This window comes from Hemiscyllium ocellatum, chromosome 23, assembly GCF_020745735.1.
Source record: "Hemiscyllium ocellatum isolate sHemOce1 chromosome 23, sHemOce1.pat.X.cur, whole genome shotgun sequence".
Lineage (NCBI taxonomy): Eukaryota > Metazoa > Chordata > Chondrichthyes > Orectolobiformes > Hemiscylliidae > Hemiscyllium > Hemiscyllium ocellatum.
In genome coordinates this window covers 57,009,998-57,031,101 of record NC_083423.1, presented here as the reverse complement: position 1 = coordinate 57,031,101, position 21,104 = coordinate 57,009,998, and the positions used below count along the sequence as shown (strand labels likewise).

Here is a 21,104-nt window from a genome sequence, read left to right as displayed (position 1 = left end):
TCTTTCTTTTCCAATTTCAGCAGAATACATGCCTAATCTCTATAATCTGACTCCATCATTTAACTACCTTAGTTTCACTATCATTCAAGTGAATCAACATTGCATTGGATAAGTAATCCAGAGACTTGAACTATGAATCCAGAAGCCTAGAAAAGTAGTGCAAGTTCAAAGTCTGTGAGAAGATTTGTAGCTCGGGTGCTCATTGTTGTGGTTCTGTTCACCGAGCTGGGAATTTGTGTTGCAGACGTTTGGTCCCCTGTGTAGGTGACATCCTCAGTGCTTGGGAGCCTCCTGTGAAGCACTTCATACGAGGCTCCCAAGCACTGAGGATGCCACCTACACAGGGGACAAAACGTCTGCAACACAAATTCCCAGCTTGGCGAACAGAACCACAACAACGAGCACCCGAGCTACAAATCTTCTCACAGACTTTGAACTTGCCAGCTCGGTGAACAGAACCACAACAGTAGTGCAAGTAACAACATTTTCAATCCCAGCAAGTCAGTCAGTTTTTGAATTAATCAGATAAGAAGCAAATAAAATCTCTCATCTGAGCATGTCCCACCTGTGCATGTGCCATTACACCTTCACATCAATCCCCAGTCCCTTTCCCATAGTAGGCTCCAGTCTGACAGGTGTGTACCACAGTTCAACACTCTGCAGATCACATTTGCTACATTTACATCCCAGCTATTGGTGCAGATGATCCCCCAGACAACTACGAGAGGTCTTATGAAATAGGCACAGGAATCTATGATTAATGTTCTTCTGTCACACTGAGAACTTTGGGATTGATTTGTGTCAAGAGAAAATAAAAATTATTTGAAGTGACTCAGTACAACAGTTAATTCTGTGACTCAGTTTGCCTGGCCTCAGCATTAAGCTCCCAGTGACTGTCATACCCACAGGTTGTAAACCTTAATATACTTATTTATTCAAGATGGTGTTTGCAGAAAGAGGGGAAACTATTTCTGGTGGAAACTTTCATGGAGAGTATCCTGCAAAAGTAAGTGTTTGCTGCGCCCAAAATTGCTGGCACAAAGAATTATTAGAATTAGCTTTATTGTCACAAACCACTACTTAAGACACCATCTTAGGTGTCTGAAATAACTTTGTTCAGGAAAGAACAATTCAGACATTCAGAATTAGAAAGTGCCTTGATGGAACTCATAAGGATTTTTTTTTTCACTGGTTGATGAATTGGTCAGACATTTCTTTCATCTTGAGAAGAACGAAGAAAGGGTTTGGGAGAAACTTCCAGAGGTTGAATGTGGAATGTCTGACCAGAGACGGGGACAGAATTTGTAAAAGCTGGCAGCTGAAGATTGGAAGAACTGAAAGAGTATAATGAAAGGTCTCAGAAGTGGAACTGATTGCGTAATTCTTACAGTGAGATAGTATACAGTACTCAGACGATGGGCTGAATGGTCACCTGTGCTGTATGCTTCATAGAGTTTGTGATTTGGGTCCTCAGCTTATCATTGATGGGTAAAGCTCTAAGACGCGGACATCCCATAATTATTACAGATATTAATCAGTCACTCATTAAAATTGTTGCTGAGAGATATTTTGTTGAATTTTCTCACCTTGTCCTCATCAGGACAATTTGCAAGAATACCAAAGAGAAAAATCATATTTATGCATTACAAAATGACAGTGCGAATTGGTCACTTTTTACAAAGGTATTAATTACTTTTATCATGTCTTTAAAATCATGACAATGATTAAAGTGGATGAGAATGCATTTTGTTTTCATTCAATTTATTTTTAATGGCGAAAGGAAACCAAATGCCAGACAGAGGTGAGAATGCAACATGGTATTGGTTCAGATCAGGCATCTCAGTCCGAGAGCCAATGAAATTCTTGTTGTCTCACAGGCCCTTGATTACCTGGCGATCAGTGTTCACGAGCTTGCTGCCATCAGTGAGAGGAGGATCGAGAGACTATGTAATCCGTCCCTGAGTGAGCTGCCTGCCTTTCTGGTTAATGAGGGAGGCCTGAACTCAGGCTTCATGATCGCTCACTGTACGGCAGCTGCCTTGGGTAAGTCTTTCCACTCAGGTTCAGCACGAGTGGCTTTCATTAGTGGGATGTCTGGAGTGAGTGCAAACTCAATGGTCTGTACCTTGTGCGTAGGTGCTGACCAAAACCTGGGTCACAAACATTGTCCCAAACAGGAATTCAAATTTTTGATACACAGAGATGGATGGGAATGTAGAAGTAACTGCGACAATAACAATGCTGTATCTATGAGGAAGCTGGATAGGCTAGGTGAAGGGGAATGCAGTGGGAAGTTCCGCTGATAAAACAAAATGTAATCAAGTGCATGAGGGCAATGCAGCACCCCCTAAGTGCATTAATGTGCTGAACTTCAACTATATACTCAACTCTCTGTACTGAGACTTGAACCCAATACCTATGTTTCCGTGGAATGAGGGAATCCGTTTGCCCTCCTGTAGGAACGAGGTTGTTAAATTGGAAAGGATACAGTAAAGGTTTACAAGATGTTACCAAGACTGGAAAGTTTGAGTTGTAAAGAGAGGGTGGGATATTTTTCCCTGGAGTGTCAGAGGCTGAGGGTGACCTCAGGTTTGTAAAATCATGAGGGCATGGATATTCAAGGTTTTTTCCCCAGGGTAGGGGAGTCCAAAACTAGAGGGCATAGATCCAAGGTGAGAGGAAGAAGATTTAAAAGGGACATGAGAGGCAACCTTTCATACAAAAGGTGGTATGTGTATGGAATGAGCTGCCAGAGGTGGTGGTGGAGGTGGGTACAGTTGCAACATTTATAAGTCATCTGGACAGGTACATGAATAGGAAAGGTTTAGGGAGGTATAGGCCAAATGCAGACAAATAGGACCAGTTTAATTTAGGACATCTGGTCAGCATTGACGAGTTGGACCGTAGGGCCTGCTTCCATGCTGTATCACTGTTTGTCTATAGCTCTATAAATAAGTAATCTAATCTAATTTGGGACGCACCACTGAGTGAACTCCAGATCAGATTACTTACAGTATGGAAACAGGCCCTTCGGCCCAACAAGTCCACACCGACCCTCCGAAGAGCAACCCATTCCCCTACATTTACCCCTTCACCTAACACTACAGGCAATTTAGCATGGCCAATTCACCTAACCTGCACATCTTTGGATTGTAGGAGGAAACCCACGCAGACACGGGGAGATTGTGCAAACTCCACACAGACACGGGGAGAATGTGCAAACTCCACACAGACAGTTACCTGAGGTGGGAATTGAACCCAGGTCTCTGGCGCTGTGAGGCTGCAGTGCTCACCACTGTGCCACCGTGCCACCCTTAGATTTAGAAACCACATCACTGTGATGGTCGGGAATCGAACGCGTGTCAACTGCTTGGAAGGCAGCTATGCTCACCACTGTACCACCATCACCACTATTCCAAATACAGAATTAATTGGAACATCAAATATGAAACAGGGCCATTAAGTCCAAACCCCACACAGCAATGTACAATTGAAATTCTGATGGAATTTTGCTCAGTTGTGCCCCTGGGGCCAAGCTCTTCCAGGATTGCTACTACTTTAGGAGCTGCCTGTCAATGTGGAAAATTGCCCTATGTCCAGTTCATTAAAAAAAAACACAAATCCAGTTGACCTAAATACTGCTTTGTTAGTTTAGTCATAGAGGCATATAGCACGGAAACACAGCATTCAGATCAACCAGACCATAATCCCAAACTAAACTAGTCCCAGCCACCTGCACTTGGCCCATATCCCTCCAAACATTTCTTATTTCATGCACTTTATCCAAATATTTCAAATGTGACTGTGCCCACATCCACTACTTCTTCTACACACACACACTAACCATTCTGTAAAGAAATAATTAACCCTCATGTCCTTTTTAAAATCTTTCTCCTCTCACATTAAATAGGCCCCCTAGTCTTGAAATCCCCCACCCCAGGAAAAGCATACCTGCCAATCACCTTTTCTATGCCCCTCATGATTTTAAAAACTGCTATAAAATCACCCCTCAACCTCCGACACTCAAGTGAAAAGAGATTCCAGCCTCTCCTTTTAACTCAAACTCTCCAATCACAATAACATCCTGGTAAATCTTTTATGAATCCACTGCAACTTAATAATATCCTTCCTATGAAATGCTTCACCAACATCCTGTACAATCTCAGCATAACCTCTCAACTCATATACTCAACGGTCTGAGCAATGGAATGCACTTACTGACCAATCAGCTGTCCACCAGGACAAAAGTATTGGAAAGGGTTATAAGGGAGAGGATTTATAATCTTCTAGAGATAAATAAGTTGATTAGGGATAGTCAACATGGTTTTGAGAAGGGTAGATTGTGCCTCACAAACCTTATTGAGTTCTTTGAATAGGTGACCAAACAGGTGGATGAGGGAAAAGCGGTTGATGTGGTGTTAATGGATTTCAGTAAGGCATTTAGAGTCATATAATCAGAGAGGTGTACAGCACAGAAACACACTCTTTGGTCCAACTCATCCATGCCAACTAGATATCCCAACCCAATATAATCCCACCTACTAGCACCTAGTCCATATCCCTTCAAACCCTTCCTATTCATATATCCATGCAGATGCTTTTTTAATGTTGCAATTGTACCAGCCTCCACCACTTCCTCTGGCAGCTCATTCCATACACGTAGCACCCTCTGAGTTAAAACGTTGCCCCTTGGGTCTCTTTTATATCTTTCCCCTCTCACCCTAAACCTATGCCCTCTAGTTCTGGACTCCCTCACCCCAGGGAAGAGACTTCCTCTATTTATCCTATCCATGCCCCTCATGATTTTATAAACCTCTGTAAGGTCACCCCTCAGCCTCCGATGCTCCAAAACAGCCCCAGCCTATTCAATCTCTCGCAAATTCACCAACCATGGCAACACTCTTGTAAATCTTTTCTGAGCCCTTTCAAGTTTCACAGCATCTTTCCGATAGGAAGGAGACCAGAATTGCACGCAATATTCCAACAGTGTTTCTCAACGTTGCCCTAGCTGAAGGAGTTTGAGGATTCAGCAGTTCATCTGTGGAATTCTGTTGCATGGTTTTTTTTTGGAGCCAGATGTACTGAATTAATTTAAAAATGTTGTGTTCAGAATCTAAAATTAAGTTTGAGGAGAGTTTACCCTGTCATTGAACAGACAGTGGGGACATTTCCTTTTGTTTATTTAAGTGTCATTATGATTGCTGCATGTGTTTCTGTTCTTTATATTCTTTATATTCATCAGGGAACGAGAGAAAGAAAGTCAAACATTTCTGTAGTGCCTTTCATGACCACTAGGCATCCCAAATAGTCAGTGAGGCCTTTTTTTGAGGTTATCAGTGCTGGTGAAATGTAGGAAACACAGCAATCACTTTGTGCACAGCAAGATCCCAAACACGATGTGACTGATGATCAGGGAATATGGTTTGTGATCGATGTTGTGTAAAGGAAAAGAGGTGTAGAGTTAAAATGTAATTCTCTGCCCCTCTGTGCCAATGCAGAATGTGGTTAATGGTGAGTGAAGATTGCTAAGTTGTAGTTTCAACAGTGAATAAACCAAAGTAATGGATACATCATTGAGCTTGTAATACCTATATCTTTGTGTTCACGTGAATTTTAATATTTTTTGTCATAGTCATATAGCACAGAAATAGACCCTACATTCCAACTTGCCTGCACTAACCAGGTTTCCTAAACTGAACTAGTCCCGTTTGCCTGCATTTGGCCCATAACCTCTAAACCTTTCCTATTCATGTACCTGTCAAAATGTCTTTTAAATTTTGAAGTTGTGCCCACCTCTGCCACCTTCTCTGGCAGCTTGTTCCATATACATGCCACCCTCCGTGTGGAAAACGTTGCCCCTCAGGTCCTCTTTAAATTTTTCCCCTTTCAACTTAAACCATCTAGTGCTGGACTCCCCAACACTGGGGAGTAGCTATTGGCAATTCACCTTATCTATGCCTCTTGTGATTTTATAATCTTCTGTAAGATCATCTGTCAACCTTTTATGCTTCAGGGAAAAGAGACCCAGCATATCCTGCCTCTCCTTCTAACTTAAACCCTCTAATCTTGGTAACATCCTTATAAATCTTCTCATTTAATAACATCCTTCCTAAAGCAGGGCGACCAGAATTATAAGCACTACTCCAAAGTGGCCTTACCAATGTTTTGTACATGACATCCCAACTCCTGTCCTCAATACTGTGACGGATGAGGTTTAACCACCCTGTCTCCTTGTGGTGTCACTTTCAAGGAACAATGTACCTGTACCCCTCAGTCTCTGTTTGACAGCACTCCCCATGGCCATAACATTAACTATGTAAGTCTTGCCCATGCTTCCTGAATACTCATACAAATCATTTATATAAATGATGTACACCCAGCACTGATCCTTGTGGCACACTGCTGATCTGAATAAGAACCCGTCTACCACCACCCCCTGTCTCCTACCATCAAGGAAGTTTTGTATCTGAATGGCTAGCTCTCCCTGGATCCCATGTGATCTAACCTAACTAACCATGCGGAACCTTCTCAAAGACCTTGCTAAAGTGCATCTGCTGATTTAAACTGTGAAATCAAAAGCAGAGATAGGAATGGTTATTGTGTTCCCTCTAGGAACCAATAACTTTTAAAGAGGGATATGAATTTCCCAGTGACCGACGCACAAGAACCAGATGTAGCTTTCAGATGAAGTGAAAAAGCTAGGTAAAGAATTACTGCAGTATAAAATCAGTCCATTATGCCCCCCAAGCACACACCAACCTTCCAAAGAGGATCTTGCCCAAAGCAATCACCCCACCCTTGCCATCCCACAGCTAATCCGCCTAGTATGCAAATCCCTGGACACTCTGGGCAATTTAGCATTGCCAATCCACCTAACCTGCACATCTTTGGACCGTAGGAGAAAACCCATGCAGACATAAGGAGAATGCACAAACTCCACACAGACTGTCACCCAAGGCTGGAATCGAACCCCAGTCTTGGTGCTGTGAGGTAGCAGTGCTATCCACTGAGCTCCCACAAAGGTGGCCGAGATTGATTGGCACTGGAAGATACAAAATGCCACTTACTGTGCCCAGTAGTGCTGGCAATGTTTCATTTTATTCATTCATTCACAGGATGAAGGTGTCACTAACTAAGCCAGAATTATTGCAGCATCTAGGTCAGCATCCCTCATTGTCCAGAGGGCAGTTAAGAATCAACCACATTGCTGTGGGGGTGCAGTGACATTTGTTACCAGACCAGGGAAGGATGACAGCTTTCTTCCCTAAAGGGTATCAGTAAACCAATAATTTTTTTCAACAATTGATAGTAGATCCATGGTCATAGTTAGACTCTTAATTCCAGAATTTTAAAAATAGATTTCAAATTGCATCATCTACCGTGGGATTCGAACCCAGGTCCCCAGAACATTAACTAAGTCTCTGAGTTAACAGTCCAGCAAAAATACCACTAAACCATTGCCTACCCTAAAGTTACAACTAGAAAAGTTTGCTTTGGGAATTTCCATTGTAATTGTGGCTTTATTTTATGATGGTAAAAAATTGACACAAAATCACAAGAAAAGGAAGAAGCAAGGTTTTGTAACATTCGCCTCAGTGGAAATCATTTATTTCTGGTTCTACAAAGAGTTTGATTGAGTGAATCTTTTTCTGCAGTTGAAAATTTGAGACTCCAGTGTTGCTGTTTTAGTTTGCACAGTACGTATATTGGAAATAATATTCATTATCGCCCTAGTCTCCGAGAACAAGGTGCTGTGTCATCCATCCTCTGTAGACTCTCTGTCCACCAGCGCTGCCACTGAGGACCATGTCTCCATGGGCGGATGGGCCGCCAGGAAAGCGCTGAGAGTTATTGAGCATGTCGAGCAAGGTAGGACTCCATTTTGGAGGTTGTTGATTTGTTGTACATCAGACATTGAGAACAATTCTGCCTGTAAGATAGTAACAAATGATCCTTTATTGATTTTATGTTTTTAACTGTTGTATTATTTCCTTACAGTTTCCTATTAAAACGTTTGATCTCTGTATAAATGAAAGAACATACCCAATGAGGTGATACAAAGCAGTTTGCTTGATGGGCAGGTTAGGGATTGGCACAAACGCCCCTTTACTCCACCATCCCCAGTTGCACATTATACATTGGCTGCTGGTTACTGAATGCACCACAGCAAGTGGTTTAGAATCTTTCAGCAGCACCATCTGAAAGTGTCAGGGGGTCCTTCAGTTATACAGCATCCAGACCTGGACATCAACATTGCCAAGTGGGAAATACCAGGAAAAAATCAGTCATACTTGGCAACGTATGACCTGGAGTCCTGCTGTGAGGAATACAAACAGGTTTTGGACAATATATGTCATTAGTAAGTTTTACTGCTTCGTTTTTCTGAGTACAGAGTCCAAAATGTCAAATTCCACAGCCTAGTGGTGGCCTAACAAGGGGCAATTAAGGATGGGCAATGACTGCAGCCACATTCTCAAAATAAGAAGTAATGGTCTTTTGGCCCCATAAGAGCTGCTGTGGCCAGCTGTGTGCACTCCCATTGCAACAAATTGTCCCCCAACATCAGGCAGGCAACAAAATGTTGAGAACTATCTTGAAACATTACGTTTTCTCTCCTCAGATGCTGCCAGACCTGTTGTGTTTCTCCAGCACACTGCATTTGATCTGTCTGGGCTGTGAAAATAACTCATGTCAGCCCCTCTAACCGTGGAGTCCACATCACTAATGCATTTGGAACTGTGTTGCTGATTTCCAGAGCTGTTGCAACTTCCTTCTTTGCCTTTCTGCTTCCTCATTCTGTCATTGCCCCAAGGTCTTTCCTGTCATGTGGATTCTAAAATTGAACATAAACAGAGAGATAGGGGAAGAGGAAAGAACATTTGGGAGACAGCTGTTGGTGGAGAGCAGTTAAGCAGGGGATTAGAAAGTATCCTATTACTGGTGCAGTAGGTCTTGTGCAACAGGACAGGAAGGGGAAGAGCACAGGAGGACAGGGTCCAAATATGAAACGGGGTAGGCTGGGCTGAACATAGACTCATACAGCACAGAAAAGGCCCGTTGGCCCTTCCAGTCTGCACCCACATGACTACCATTAAAAGTGCACTAATCCCAATTTCCTGCACTTCTCCCATATCCTTGAATGCTATGATATTTGAAGTATTAACCAAAATATTTTTGTATGGTTTCCAGCCTCCTCTACCTTCACAGGCAGTGGACTTCAGGCTCCCAACAGCTGCTGAGTGAAAAAGATTTTTCTCAAATCCCCTCTGAATCTCCTACCCCTTACCCTAAAACTATGTCCCCTCATGATTGATCCCTCAATCAAGGGAATAGCTGCTCTCTATTCACCCTGTCCAAGCCACTCTATATTCCTGAATCATGTCCCTCTTAGTCTTCTCTGATCTAAAGAAAACCGTCCAAGCATATCTAGCCTCTCCTTATATCTCAATTTCTCCATCCCAGGCAACATCCTAGTGAACTTCCTCTGTATTCCGTCTCATGCTATCACATATTTCCTGTACTGAGGTGACCAGAACTGCATTCAGTACTCTAGCTGTGACCTAAACAATGCTCTCTACAACTTCAAAATGGCTTGTTGGTCTAGGGGTATGAATCTTGTATATTAAAGAAATATGAGTGGTTCTATGTTCAAATCCTAGACAAGCCCTGATTGCTTGGGGCAGCACATTGGCTCGGTGGCTAGCACGTGCTGTCTCTCAGCACCAAGGACCTGGGTTTGACTCCAGCCTCAGGCAACAGTCTGTGTGGAGGTTGCACGTTCTCCCCATGTCTGTATGGGTTTCTTCCACAATCCAAAGATGTGCAGATTGAGTGGATTAGTTATGCTAAATTGCCCATAGTGTCTAAGGATTTGCAGGCTTGGTGGATTGGCCATGGGACGAGCAGGGATGGGTGGGTTTAGGTAGGATGTTCTTTGGAGGGTTGGTGCAGAATCAATGTGCTGAAAGGCCTGCTTCTGCATTAGGGAACACTACCTCCTTGTTCTTATACTCTCTGCCACGACTGACCAAGGCAATGTCCCATATGCTTTTTTAACAATCCTATTCACATACTTCAGGGATCTGTGAATAATTGCCTTAAGATCCCTCTGTTTCTCGTGGTCTGCAGGGAAATAGGGAAAAGGCAGGAGATTGGTAGTAAGTAAATGACCATTAGACATTGTAAAATGGGAGCACAGTGGTTACAGGAGCGTGATATGATGTTTGCACAGAGCAGGGATACAGCAAGAGTTAGAACAGATGAAACAATGTTATTGACAGTCCCTAGAAAAGAGGGACTGCAGCTCAGCCTCATACCAAATAGGGTGGGTTTTGCTTAGCTGAATCACCCAGGAGTACAGTTGGTCATGCATGTGGCACACTGGAGGGCTCTGAACAGGACAGCATCTGCCAAAGGTTCCTGCCTGACCAAACAATATTCAACTTCTACCATCAGGATCAACGTGATCTTGTTCTTCTCGATAGGGAATCACAATAAAACATTTAAGTTTGATAAAACTCAGAGATCAATACTGGGTATCTAGGCCCGTGCTGCCTCTGTCCTGGGAGTCTTTGATGGGGGACAGTGTGGATGGAGCTTTACTCTGTACGTAACCCAGTGCTGTCTCTGCCTTGGGAGTGTTTGATGGGGGACACTGTTTAGGAACCTTTACTCTGTATACCAAACCCTTGCTGTCCCTGTCCTGGTTATGTTTGTTAGGACAGTTTAGAGGGAGCTTTACTCTGTATCCAATCCCACACTGCCCCTGTCCTGGGAGTGTTTGGAGACAGTGTAGAGGAGCTGTTAATTGACCTGTATAATTTCTCAATGCTGTTCCTTGCCTGAAGCCTGTTTGACAGTAGGATCTTGGAAGAAGCCTTGCTTTGGATTGTTCCTATGCTGTAAACAGTCCTGTTGGTTGGGGTGGTGGAGCTGGGCCTTTGCTGATTCTAGCCTGTGCTGTACATGCACTGGGTGTGTCTGATGGGATAGTGCTTTCTTTGATCTGGCGTGTGCTATACCCTCACCAAAGTGTTTGAAGATGGTAAAGGATATTTGAATATTTCCAAGTGATCAGTCTTGAGGTCAGGAGCTGAGTGGCGCTAGTAGAACCCAAACTGGGCGTCACCTGAGAAGGCTATTGCTAACCAGGGGCTGCTTGATGATATGTTCCATTGATTTATTGATGATCAAAAGTAGACTGATGGAACAATAATTAGCTTGGTTAGACTTGTCAAGCTTTTTGTGTACAGGACATACCTGGGTAATTTTCTTTATTGTCAGACGTATGTCACTGTTATAGCTGTACTGGAACAAGTTGGCTAGAGGAGTGGCAAGTTCTGGAGCACAAGTATTTTTAGTACTATTCCCGGAACGTCGTCAGGGTCCATAACCTTTGCAGTATCCAGAGTCTCCAACCATTTCTTGATATCACATGGAGTGGAGTGAATTGAATTGGCTGAAGATTCATATCTGTGGGGATAGAGACCTCAAGGGGAGGGTGAAATAGAATAGCTTCAATGCAGAAAGAGGCCATTCAGCCCATCAAGTTGATACAAATCCTCTGAAGAGCAACCCACCCAGTCTGTTACCCCACATTTCCCATGGCTAATCCAGTTAACCTGCACATCTTTGGACTGGGAGGAACCCAGAGCTCCAGTGGAAACCCACAAAGACAAAACCCACACAGACACATGGAGAACATGCAAACTCCACACAGATTCCACCTGATGGTGGAATCAAACCCTGGTCCTTGGCACTGTGAAGCAGCAGTGCTAACCACTGTGCCACTCCTATCATGTATCATTTACTTGGAGATGGATCATCTACATTGGGATGGGGATGTTGGTGGAACTGGGAGAAAGTGAGGATTGAAAATGCTAGCAATCAGAGTCGAGGGTGTGGTGCTGGAAAAACACAGCAGGTTAAGCAACATCCAAGGAGCAGGAGAGTCGATGTTTTGGGCATAAGCCTTTTGTCATGATCGTGGAACCTCTTTATCCCACTGTTTCTAGTCCCAATGTCCATTAAAACTTTTGATTCCAATGTTTAGCCTGTGTCTAAAGTTAATCATTTGTCATGATTTAAATCAAGTGTTTTTGCTTCACTCAGTGCTTGCCATCGAGCTTCTGGCAGCGTGTCAGGGTATTGAGTTTTTACGGCCCTTAAAGACAACAACTCCCCTGGAGAAGGTGTACGATTTGGTCCGCACACTAGTGAGGTATGGTTAAACCAGCACCCTCCTGTCAATCATGTGTTAACTGCCTGGAAGGATTCCTATTTGGATGGTTCATTTTTTTTAATTCAAACTGATTTCCTTTTCCAGGCCTTGGATTAAAGACCGTTTCATGGCACCAGACATTGACATTGTCCATCGCTTATTGGTGGAACAAAAGGCAAGTTGGTGTTTATGTTAGATAAGACCATTTAATCATTAACAACTGAGCTGGGAAAATACATTCAAAATAATATTCCAGCCTTTCGTTCCGTTTTGATTGTTTATCAGACATTGGTTAGGAAATATCTTCATTTTAAAGGCATTTTCAGTTGAGTAATTTAATAAAATTAAGTATACAAGTATGTTTTTTTGAACAAATGTTGCCATTTCCATGGTGCTAAGCCAATATGCTCGGGAGGTTGCTGTATGTTCAGGTCTTTTTGAAGGTTTGAGTGAAGGATTTTGAAAGGAGTGTAGTGCAGTACTGAGATCATCACTACTGCAGGCTGTTGCTTCTCCACTATACTCAGCGTGGAGATGGTCACTCACTTCCTCAAGCCATTTCCCTGTTCATTCAAATCAGCAGATCCACCTTAGCCCAGATTCACTTAATATGAAGTAAAATTCACTTCTAGACCAAGCAATTTTAAAATGAAAAATGTAGTGGAGGTGGTGGCATATCGGCAATGTGACTAATAATCTAATCACAATAGCTGGTGATACCTAAATTCTGATAACAAATCTGCAATTGACAGCTACTCTCAGTAACAGTGACTGATCATAAAGACCTATCTAATGTCCTTCAGGGAAGGAAACTACCATCCTTACTTGGTCAGGCAATGTGGGTGTTTAAAATGGCCCAGCAAACCACTCAGTTCAAGGGAAATTAGAGACATGTAACAAATGCTGGTCTTATGAATGACACCTACATTCTGAGGGAGTACAAAGAAAACAATTAATCTTTCACCTTCTGCCATTTACAGAAGGATTTCTAAACTCCTACCACTCTATGTGTAATCTGAAACATTGGACTGTAACATTTAAGTGCTGGTGGTAGATAGCATTCTGCTGATTCACGTACCTGCCACTATCCCCAGTTTCGGTCTCCTGCGATTTAGCCACTTTCCAAATCAGGTATAATAATTTACTGTGTTTTTTTTTTGGAATTCTCCACCCCAGAGGAATATGGATGTTCCATTATTGAATATGGTTTAAGACTGAAGAGGCAGACCTTTGGTCTCTCAAGTAATCAGCTAGTGTTAAACAGGATGAATATTTGGAGTTGAGTTGCAGAATAACTGTGATCTATTGTTGAACAAGAATATATTTTGTCATAGCTTTTGGTCTCGCATTCATTAGGATATTTTGCAAGAATACTAATTCAAGATGAAATTGTTCATTTATATTACCTGAGAAGAGAATTCCGATTTGTTGGATAGTGGACTCCAATAGACAAAATACACCCATTAGTTAACATTCAGGCTTTGTTTCAATTTTAAAGCAGACTGGTTGATTCTGATTGGCAATGTAATACATTGAGAAATGAACCAGCCAATGGTTGCTGCCTGTATTGTTGAGTTGAAATAGGCACAGTGTGTGAACATGTTTTTTTTGTCTGTAAAGAACAGGTCCCTTTGTAATAACATACATGTCCCTATTGTACTCAAGTACGTCACATAGTAAATTGGATGTCAGCATAATTCCTCAAACATTTATCATTTGATGATCAGTGGAGCCAATCTGAGGGCTTGACTGACTTGCTGCAGTTCCTGTTCTTTGGAGCCAATTTTCACCCAAAAGTCCAACCGTCATCGCACTTCATTAGAATCATAGAATCCCCACAGTGTGGAAACAAGCCATTCAGCCCAAACAGATTTTGGAAAGGTGCAGAAGCCACAGGGTCGTAGTCATGGGCTACTTCAACTTCCCAAATGTTGATTGGAAGCTCTTTAGATCAAGTAGATTGGATGGGGCGGTGTTTGTGCAGTGTGTCCAGGAAGCTTTTCTAACTCAGTATGTAGATTGTCCAACCAGAGGGGAGGCCATATTGGATTTGGTACTCAGTAATGAACCGGGACAAGTGATGGGCTTGTTAGTGGGTGAACATTTTGGTGATGGTGACCACAATTCTGTGACTTTCACCTTGGTTATGGAGAGAGATAGGTGCGCACAACAGGGTAGATTTTACAACTGGGGGAAGGGAAATTACGATGCTGTAAGACAGGATTTGAGGAGCATAAGTTGGGAGCATAGGCTGTCAGGGAAGGGTGTGGTGGAAATGTGGAACTTTTTCAAGGAGCAGATACGACGCGTCCTTGATATGTATGTACCTATCAGGCAGGAAAGAAATGGTCGTGTGAGGGAGCCTTGGTTGACGAGGGAGGTTGAATGTCTAGTAAAGAGGAAGAAGGAGGCTTACATAAGGTTGAGAAAACAGGGTTCAGACAGAGCAGTGGAGGGATACAGGATAGCCAGAAGGGACCTGAAGAAAGGGATTAGGAGAGCTAACAGAGGGCATGAAAAATCCTTGGTGGATAGGATCAAGGATAACCCCAAGGCATTTTATGCGTATGTGAGAAACATGAGAATGATGAGAATGAGGGTAGGTCCGATCAAGGACAGTAGTGGGAGATTGTGTATTGAGTCGGAAGAGATAGGAGAGGTCTTGAATGAGTACTTTTCTTCAGTATTTACGAACGAGAGGGACCGTATTGTTGAAGAGGAGAGTGTGAAACGGACTGGTAAGCTAGAAGAGATACTTGTTAGGAAGGAAGATGTGTTGAACACATTTTGAAGGACATTTTGAACAACTTGAGGATAGACAAGTCCCCCGGGCCTGACGGGATGTATCCTAGGATTATGTGGGAAGCAAGAGAGGAAATTGCAGTCCCGTTGGCAATGATCTTTTCGTCTTCACTGTCAACGGGGGTGGTACCAGGGGACTGGAGAGTAGCGAATGTTGTGCCCCTGTTCAAAAAAGGGAATAGGGATAACCCCGGGAATTACAGGCCAGTTAGTCTTACTTCTGTGGTAGGCAAAGTAATGGAAAGGGTACTGAGGGATAGGATTTATGAGTATCTGGAAAGACACTGCTTGATTAGGGACAGCCAGCACGGATTTGTGAAGGGTAGGTCTTGCCTTACCAGTCTTATTGAATTCTTTGAGGAGGTGACCAAGCATGTGGATGAGGGTAGAGCAGTGGATGTAGTGTACATGGATTTTAGTAAGGCATTTGATAAGGTTCCCCATGGTAGGCTTATGCGGAAAGTCAGGAGGCATGGGATAGAGGGAAACATGGCCAATTGGATAGAAAACTGGCTAACCAGTCGAAGTCAGAGAGTGGTGGTAGATGGTAAATATTCAGCCTGGAGCCCAGTTACAAGTGGAGTTCCGCAGGGATCAGTTCCGGGTCCTCTGCTGTTTGTAATTTTTATTAATGACTTGGATGAGGGAGTCGAAGGGTGGGTCAGTAAATTTGCAGATGATACGAAGATTGGTGGAGTTGTGGACAGTGAGGAGGGCTGTTGTCGGCTGCAAAGGGACTTAGATATGATGCAGAGCTGGGCTGAGGAGTGGCAGATGGAGTTCAACCCTGCCAAGTGTGAGGTTGTCCATTTTGGAAGAACAAATAAGAATGCGGAATACAGGGTTAACGGTAGAGTTCTTAGTCAGGTGGAGGACCAGAGGGATCTTGGGGTCTATGTACATAGATCTTTGAAAGTTGCCACTCAGGTGGATAGAGCTTGTAAGAAGGCCTATGGTGTATTAGCGTTCAGTAGCAGAGGGATTGAATTCAAGAGTCGTGAAGTGATGTTGCAGCTGTACAGGACTTTGGTTAGGCCACATTTGGAGTACTGTGTGCAGTTCTGGTCACCTCACTTTAGGAAAGATGTGGAAGCTTTGGGGAGGGTGCAGAGAAGATTTACCAGGATGTTGCCTGGAATGGAGAATAGGTCGTACGAGGATAGGTTGAGAGTTCTCGGCCTTTTCTCGTTGGAACGGCGAAGGATGAGGGGTGACTTGATAGAGGTTTATAAGATGATCAGAGGAATAGATAGAGTAGACAGTCAGAAACTTTTTCCCCGGGTACAACAGAGTGTTACAAGGGGACATAACTTTATGGTGAAGGGTGGAAGGTATAGGGGAGATGTCAGGGGTGGGTTCTTTACCCAGAGAGTAGTGGGGGCATGGAATGCGCTGCCCGTGGGAGTGGTAGAGTCAGAATCATTGGCGACCTTTAAGCGGCAATTGGATAGGTACATGGATGGGTGCTTAATCTAGGATAGATGTTCGGCACAACATCGTTGGCCGAAGGGCCTGTTCTGTGCTGTATTGTTCTATGTTCTAAGTTCTAAATCCACACTGAGCCTCTGAAGAGCATCCCACCCTGACCCAACTCTATCCCTGCATTTCCCAATCTACCCTAACCTGCATATCTCTGTACACTGCAGGGAAATTTAGCATGCCAATCCACCATAACCTGCACATCTTTGGACTGCAGGAAGAAACCAGAGCACAGGAGGAAACCCATGCAGACACGGGACAAATATGCAATCTCCACACACAGTCGTCCAAGGGTGGGATTGAACTAGGGTCCCTGATGCGGTGAGGCAGCAGTGCTGAGCGCTGAGCCACCATGCTGCCCAACTGAACCACTGTGCTTATGCAGAATACCCACGTTCTGTTCGCAAAAATTACCCTGAGCTTCCAGTTGCCTGTTACTTCAATGGGCCACAATGTTCCCTGGCCAACATCTCTGCCTTGGGCTTGCTGCAGTGCTCCAACAAAGCTTAGTGCAAGTTGAAAGAATGGCAGCTCATTTTCTGCTTCTGCATCCTTCAGGGCTCAATATTGAATTCAATATTGTTAGAACCTGAACACCTTCTGCCATGTCCCGTACCCTAACGCCCTACACACTAAACCTTGTCATCGCTCAACCAGAAATGTTAACTCTGCTTTCTCTCCACAGATGCTAGCAGCCCCACTGAGTTTTTCCAGCAATTTGTTTTTGCTTGTCATCACATGGACTGCTTTCAGCTCAGCCAACCCTTGTTCAGCTTCTATTCGTTCCCATTACCAGCTTTCAGTTCTCCCCAGCTCACTATTATCCATTCCTTTCTCTGCCTGATTGCTGTTCTCGCTCTCTGGGCTCCATCTTCACCTGTTGTTTACTCCTTCCCCTATCCCCATTCCATCTCTAGCACATATACTGTACCAACCATTTCCTAGCTACTATCATGTTCTGAAGAAAGGTCACTGGACCCGAAACGTTAACTCTGCCTTCTCTTCACAGGCACTGCCAGACCCACAATTTTTGGTTTTGTGTCATTACATTTTGCTGAGCAGTGATTGGATTTGTTTCTGTTACTGATTGATGTTTCTTCCCCCCCTTAGGTGTGGGAGGTGGCACACCCTTATATTGAAAAATACAGATCAGCCAATCTGCCGGAGGCCAGACCCATTTCACCAACTGCTTTTACCCTGGAGCCCCCAATGTCTCCCTGCAAGAGAGCACGGATTGAATAGTATAATTGCAATCTGCTTCAGGCAATCACCTGACATGAACTATCATATGAGCACAACGTATGTAATAAAAATACCACGGATGTTGGAAATCTGAAATAAAAATAGAAAGTGATGGGGAAATGCAATAGTGTAGGGTAAAATGCATCTGTGCAACGAGAAACCGAGTTTCTCCATCACTGTGCTTTTATTTGAGAGCTCTGTGTTAACCTTTCTGTAATATTCATACACAACTGTGCAGATCAATTTTTAAAAATAATGTTTACAAGCTCCAAACACATTTTAATTTTGTGTGGTTAAATTGTCAAGACTATGTTCCCCTATGTGATGTGATACCTAAGTAACAAAGGTTAGCAACAGCAGTCTGCCTGAGTCTTCCAGAGTACCAACGATGTCGATAGATGCAGAAAGGTCAGTGCTCTCTGCCTGACACACTTTTAAAGACACAACTATGTGCATCACTGGTATATTGATGGAGAAATGGCACCTGTGCTGTCAACTCCCTGCCTTCTAAGAAAATACAATACAAAGCAATTAAAGATTTTAGCTATTACCCTGCTCTGCCTCTTTGTATTCAGTTTTGTTCAACTTCCTCAGTTTTGTTTGCAGTGCACATTTCTTTCTTTATTAGAATGTTTCTTTACCTGACTGGCATCAGTGGTTTTGATAATTGGCATCATTCTGTTTGTGAGAAGTGGGGATAATGCAGCCTGAGAGTTTTTCTGGGAGTACACAATGTAGCGATCCTCCACAGGTACCATACGTAGAGTTGTCCTTTGCTGCTGACTTATCCCCTGACATATCCTTGGTAACCTGCATTATTAACGCTTTGTTTTCAGGAATGAGGGACTTCTAAAGGGTTCTGAAGAAGAGTCAAACCAGACGAAAAACTGTGTTTCCTGCCACACATGCTGCCAAATCTGACAAATTTCTCCAGCATTTTGTTTTGTGAGAGATGTCTGCTATGTGCAAAGTCTAGATAAACTGGGATTATTCTTCTCTCAAGAAGAGCAGGAGAGGTTTGTTAGAAATGTTCCAAATCCTGATGGATTTTGATGGGATAAGTTGGGGGAACGTCCTTTATTGCCAGTAGAGACAGTAACCAAAGAACATAAATGCAAACACCTGATTTTCCTTTTGATGTTATAAATTGTTATCGTCTGGAGGGCACAGTCTGAAAAGCTGATGGAAACTTTCTGTTGAAATTTCCAATAGATTCTGTTAATTGAATGTACAAAAGTCTCTGACTGAAGTTTGTAAACTGGTGTTCACCTTTATAGAGTCAGAGTCATACAGCGCGAAGCAGACCCTTTGGTCCAATTTGTCCATACTAACCAGACATCACAATCTGACCTAGTCTCATGTTCCAATGTTTGGCCCATTTCTCTCTTAACCTTGCCTATTCACATACCCATCCAGATGCCTTTTAAATGTTGTAGTTGTACCATCTCCACTATTTCCTCTGGCAGCTAATTCCATACATGCAGTACCCTCTGAATGATAAGATTACCCCTTAAGTTCTTTTTCAATGTTTCCCCCCTCACCTTAAACCTATGCCCTCTAGTTTAGGGCTCCCACATGGTATAAAAGAGACCTTGGCTATTCACCCTACCTACGTTTTGACCTTTTAGGAATTGGGGCATTGGGCCTTGTTCTCTCAAAACCTGATTCTGTTGTTTCCTGTCAACAACTTCTGTCTTGGGTGGTTTCAGCAAATCAGTTGCCATATGGGCAGCACAGTGGCTCAGTGTTTAACACTGGTGCCACACTGTGCCAGGACCCAGTTCAACTCTACCCTCAGGCCACTGTCTGTGTGGAGTTTGCACATTCTACCCGTGTCTGCATGGATTTCCTCCAGGTGCTGCAGCTTTCTCCTACAGTCCAAAGATATACAGGTTAGGTGGATTGGCCATGGGAAATGCAGAAGGGAAGGGTGGGGTGTGGATTCATCGTCTGAGCAAACCTATCTATCAAGCTATTTGTGGCTGTATGGCTGGTCTAGGATTGGACCAAAGCTATAATGGAGTCTGGGTGTGTTAAATTGATCAAAACTAATGAAAATATTTCATATGATACAATCAAACTTCTTTATTCCCAATATTTTCAGCAAAAAAAATGTAGAATCACAACACCAAATGATTTTTTTCTGTTCGTATAGCTCCTGTGACCACCAGGTGTCCCTCTTCGTGGCTTCCAATTATTTCTTGGCACCTTTTATTGTGAAACAATCTGACAACTGGTGACTTGTGACAACCTTCTTTATTTTGGAAATCTTTATGCTGGCAACTAATCCTCAAATTTTGCTCAGTGGCATCTTTTGTCAAACTTCCATTGTCTCAAACAGAACAGTTACTCACATCACACTATATGGCAAACATTTCTCAGATTTCCCTTCTGTAGGATTCCGTTTAGAATATTGGATAAATGCAACCCTACATCCATAGCTTCTATATCCTACTTATCTTATAACCTATATCCATAGACTATATTTCAGCAGGTAAGGTACTTGTAGCTACTCTTTTTATTTTCTTCACTTCCTGGGCCAACTTTTATTACTCTTTCCCACTAAGAATATGAAGACCCCTGCCCTATGTTAATAGGCACCTGGAAGTTTGGCAATGTGACGTATTGCTAAAGAGGACTAATTCATACAGTCTCTGTCATCTCAGGCTGAAAACTGAACTGTACAGCTTTCTGCTTTTAATTTTGTCATTGTTTTATTTGCCCTCAAGACTTCCTCAGAGGGATGTTTCATACAGCATTCCACTCCACTAAAGTCATTGGGTTGAGTCTCAACACACAAACAGTTTAACAGCCAAATCAAAATTCTTAATAGGTTTGCTTCTTTAGATTCATAGAGTCATACAGCAGAGAAACAGACCCTTTGGTCCAACTCATCCATTGCTGACCAAGTTTCCCAAATAAACTAGTTCTATTTGTCTGTGTTTGGCCCATGTCCATACCTTTTCTATTCATATGCCTATCAAATGTCCTTTAAATATTGTAATTGTACCTGCGTCCATCACTTCCTCTGGCAGTTTATTTCACATACAAACCACCCTCTGTGTGAAAATGTTGCCCTCAGGTCCCTTAGAAATCTTTTTCCTCTTCCCTTAAAGTTATGTCCTCTTTCTGTAAGGACCTGCCTGATTTACTGGGATGCGATTTACACTTTCCAAAGAAGGCTGTTGATCCAAATTCTTGAAAAACCCAGATCAGGTATCGGTCATCTTGGCCAATCTGTTCAGTCAAAAAATTGTGTTCAGGAAAATAATAAAACTAGTGTTTCTTTATCACATTGTCATTTTATTTCTCTGAACTAGCTGGTTCTCAGGATCCCCAGGAAAATGGCTTCTTGGTGTGT

General features: G+C 43.0%; 1 protein-coding gene and 1 non-coding gene across 7 annotated transcripts in view; one reads left to right on the top strand and one right to left on the bottom strand.

Annotated features, from left to right (window-relative positions):
- Window positions 1–18,298, top strand: part of LOC132826955 (histidine ammonia-lyase) — a 66,321-nt gene extending 48,023 nt beyond the window's left edge. For 5 of the 6 annotated variants that reach the window (XM_060843280.1, XM_060843279.1, XM_060843277.1 and 2 more), the window contains 6 exons: window positions 941–1,006; window positions 1,878–2,043; window positions 7,735–7,869; window positions 12,112–12,220; window positions 12,326–12,395; window positions 17,612–18,298. In XM_060843280.1, coding sequence (XP_060699263.1) covers window positions 941–1,006; window positions 1,878–2,043; window positions 7,735–7,869; window positions 12,112–12,220; window positions 12,326–12,395; window positions 17,612–17,743 — 678 coding nt within the window. In that variant the 3' untranslated portion in view covers window positions 17,744–18,298. The remainder of the gene's footprint in view (window positions 1–940; window positions 1,007–1,877; window positions 2,044–7,734; window positions 7,870–12,111; window positions 12,221–12,325; window positions 12,396–17,611) is intronic. The other variant, XM_060843278.1, reaches the window with a different exon arrangement.
- trnag-ucc (transfer RNA glycine (anticodon UCC)) lies at window positions 3,337–3,408 on the bottom strand. The gene has a single exon. It is a non-coding gene; the product is annotated as a tRNA-Gly (tRNA).
- Window positions 18,299–21,104: the final 2,806 nt, after the last annotated feature.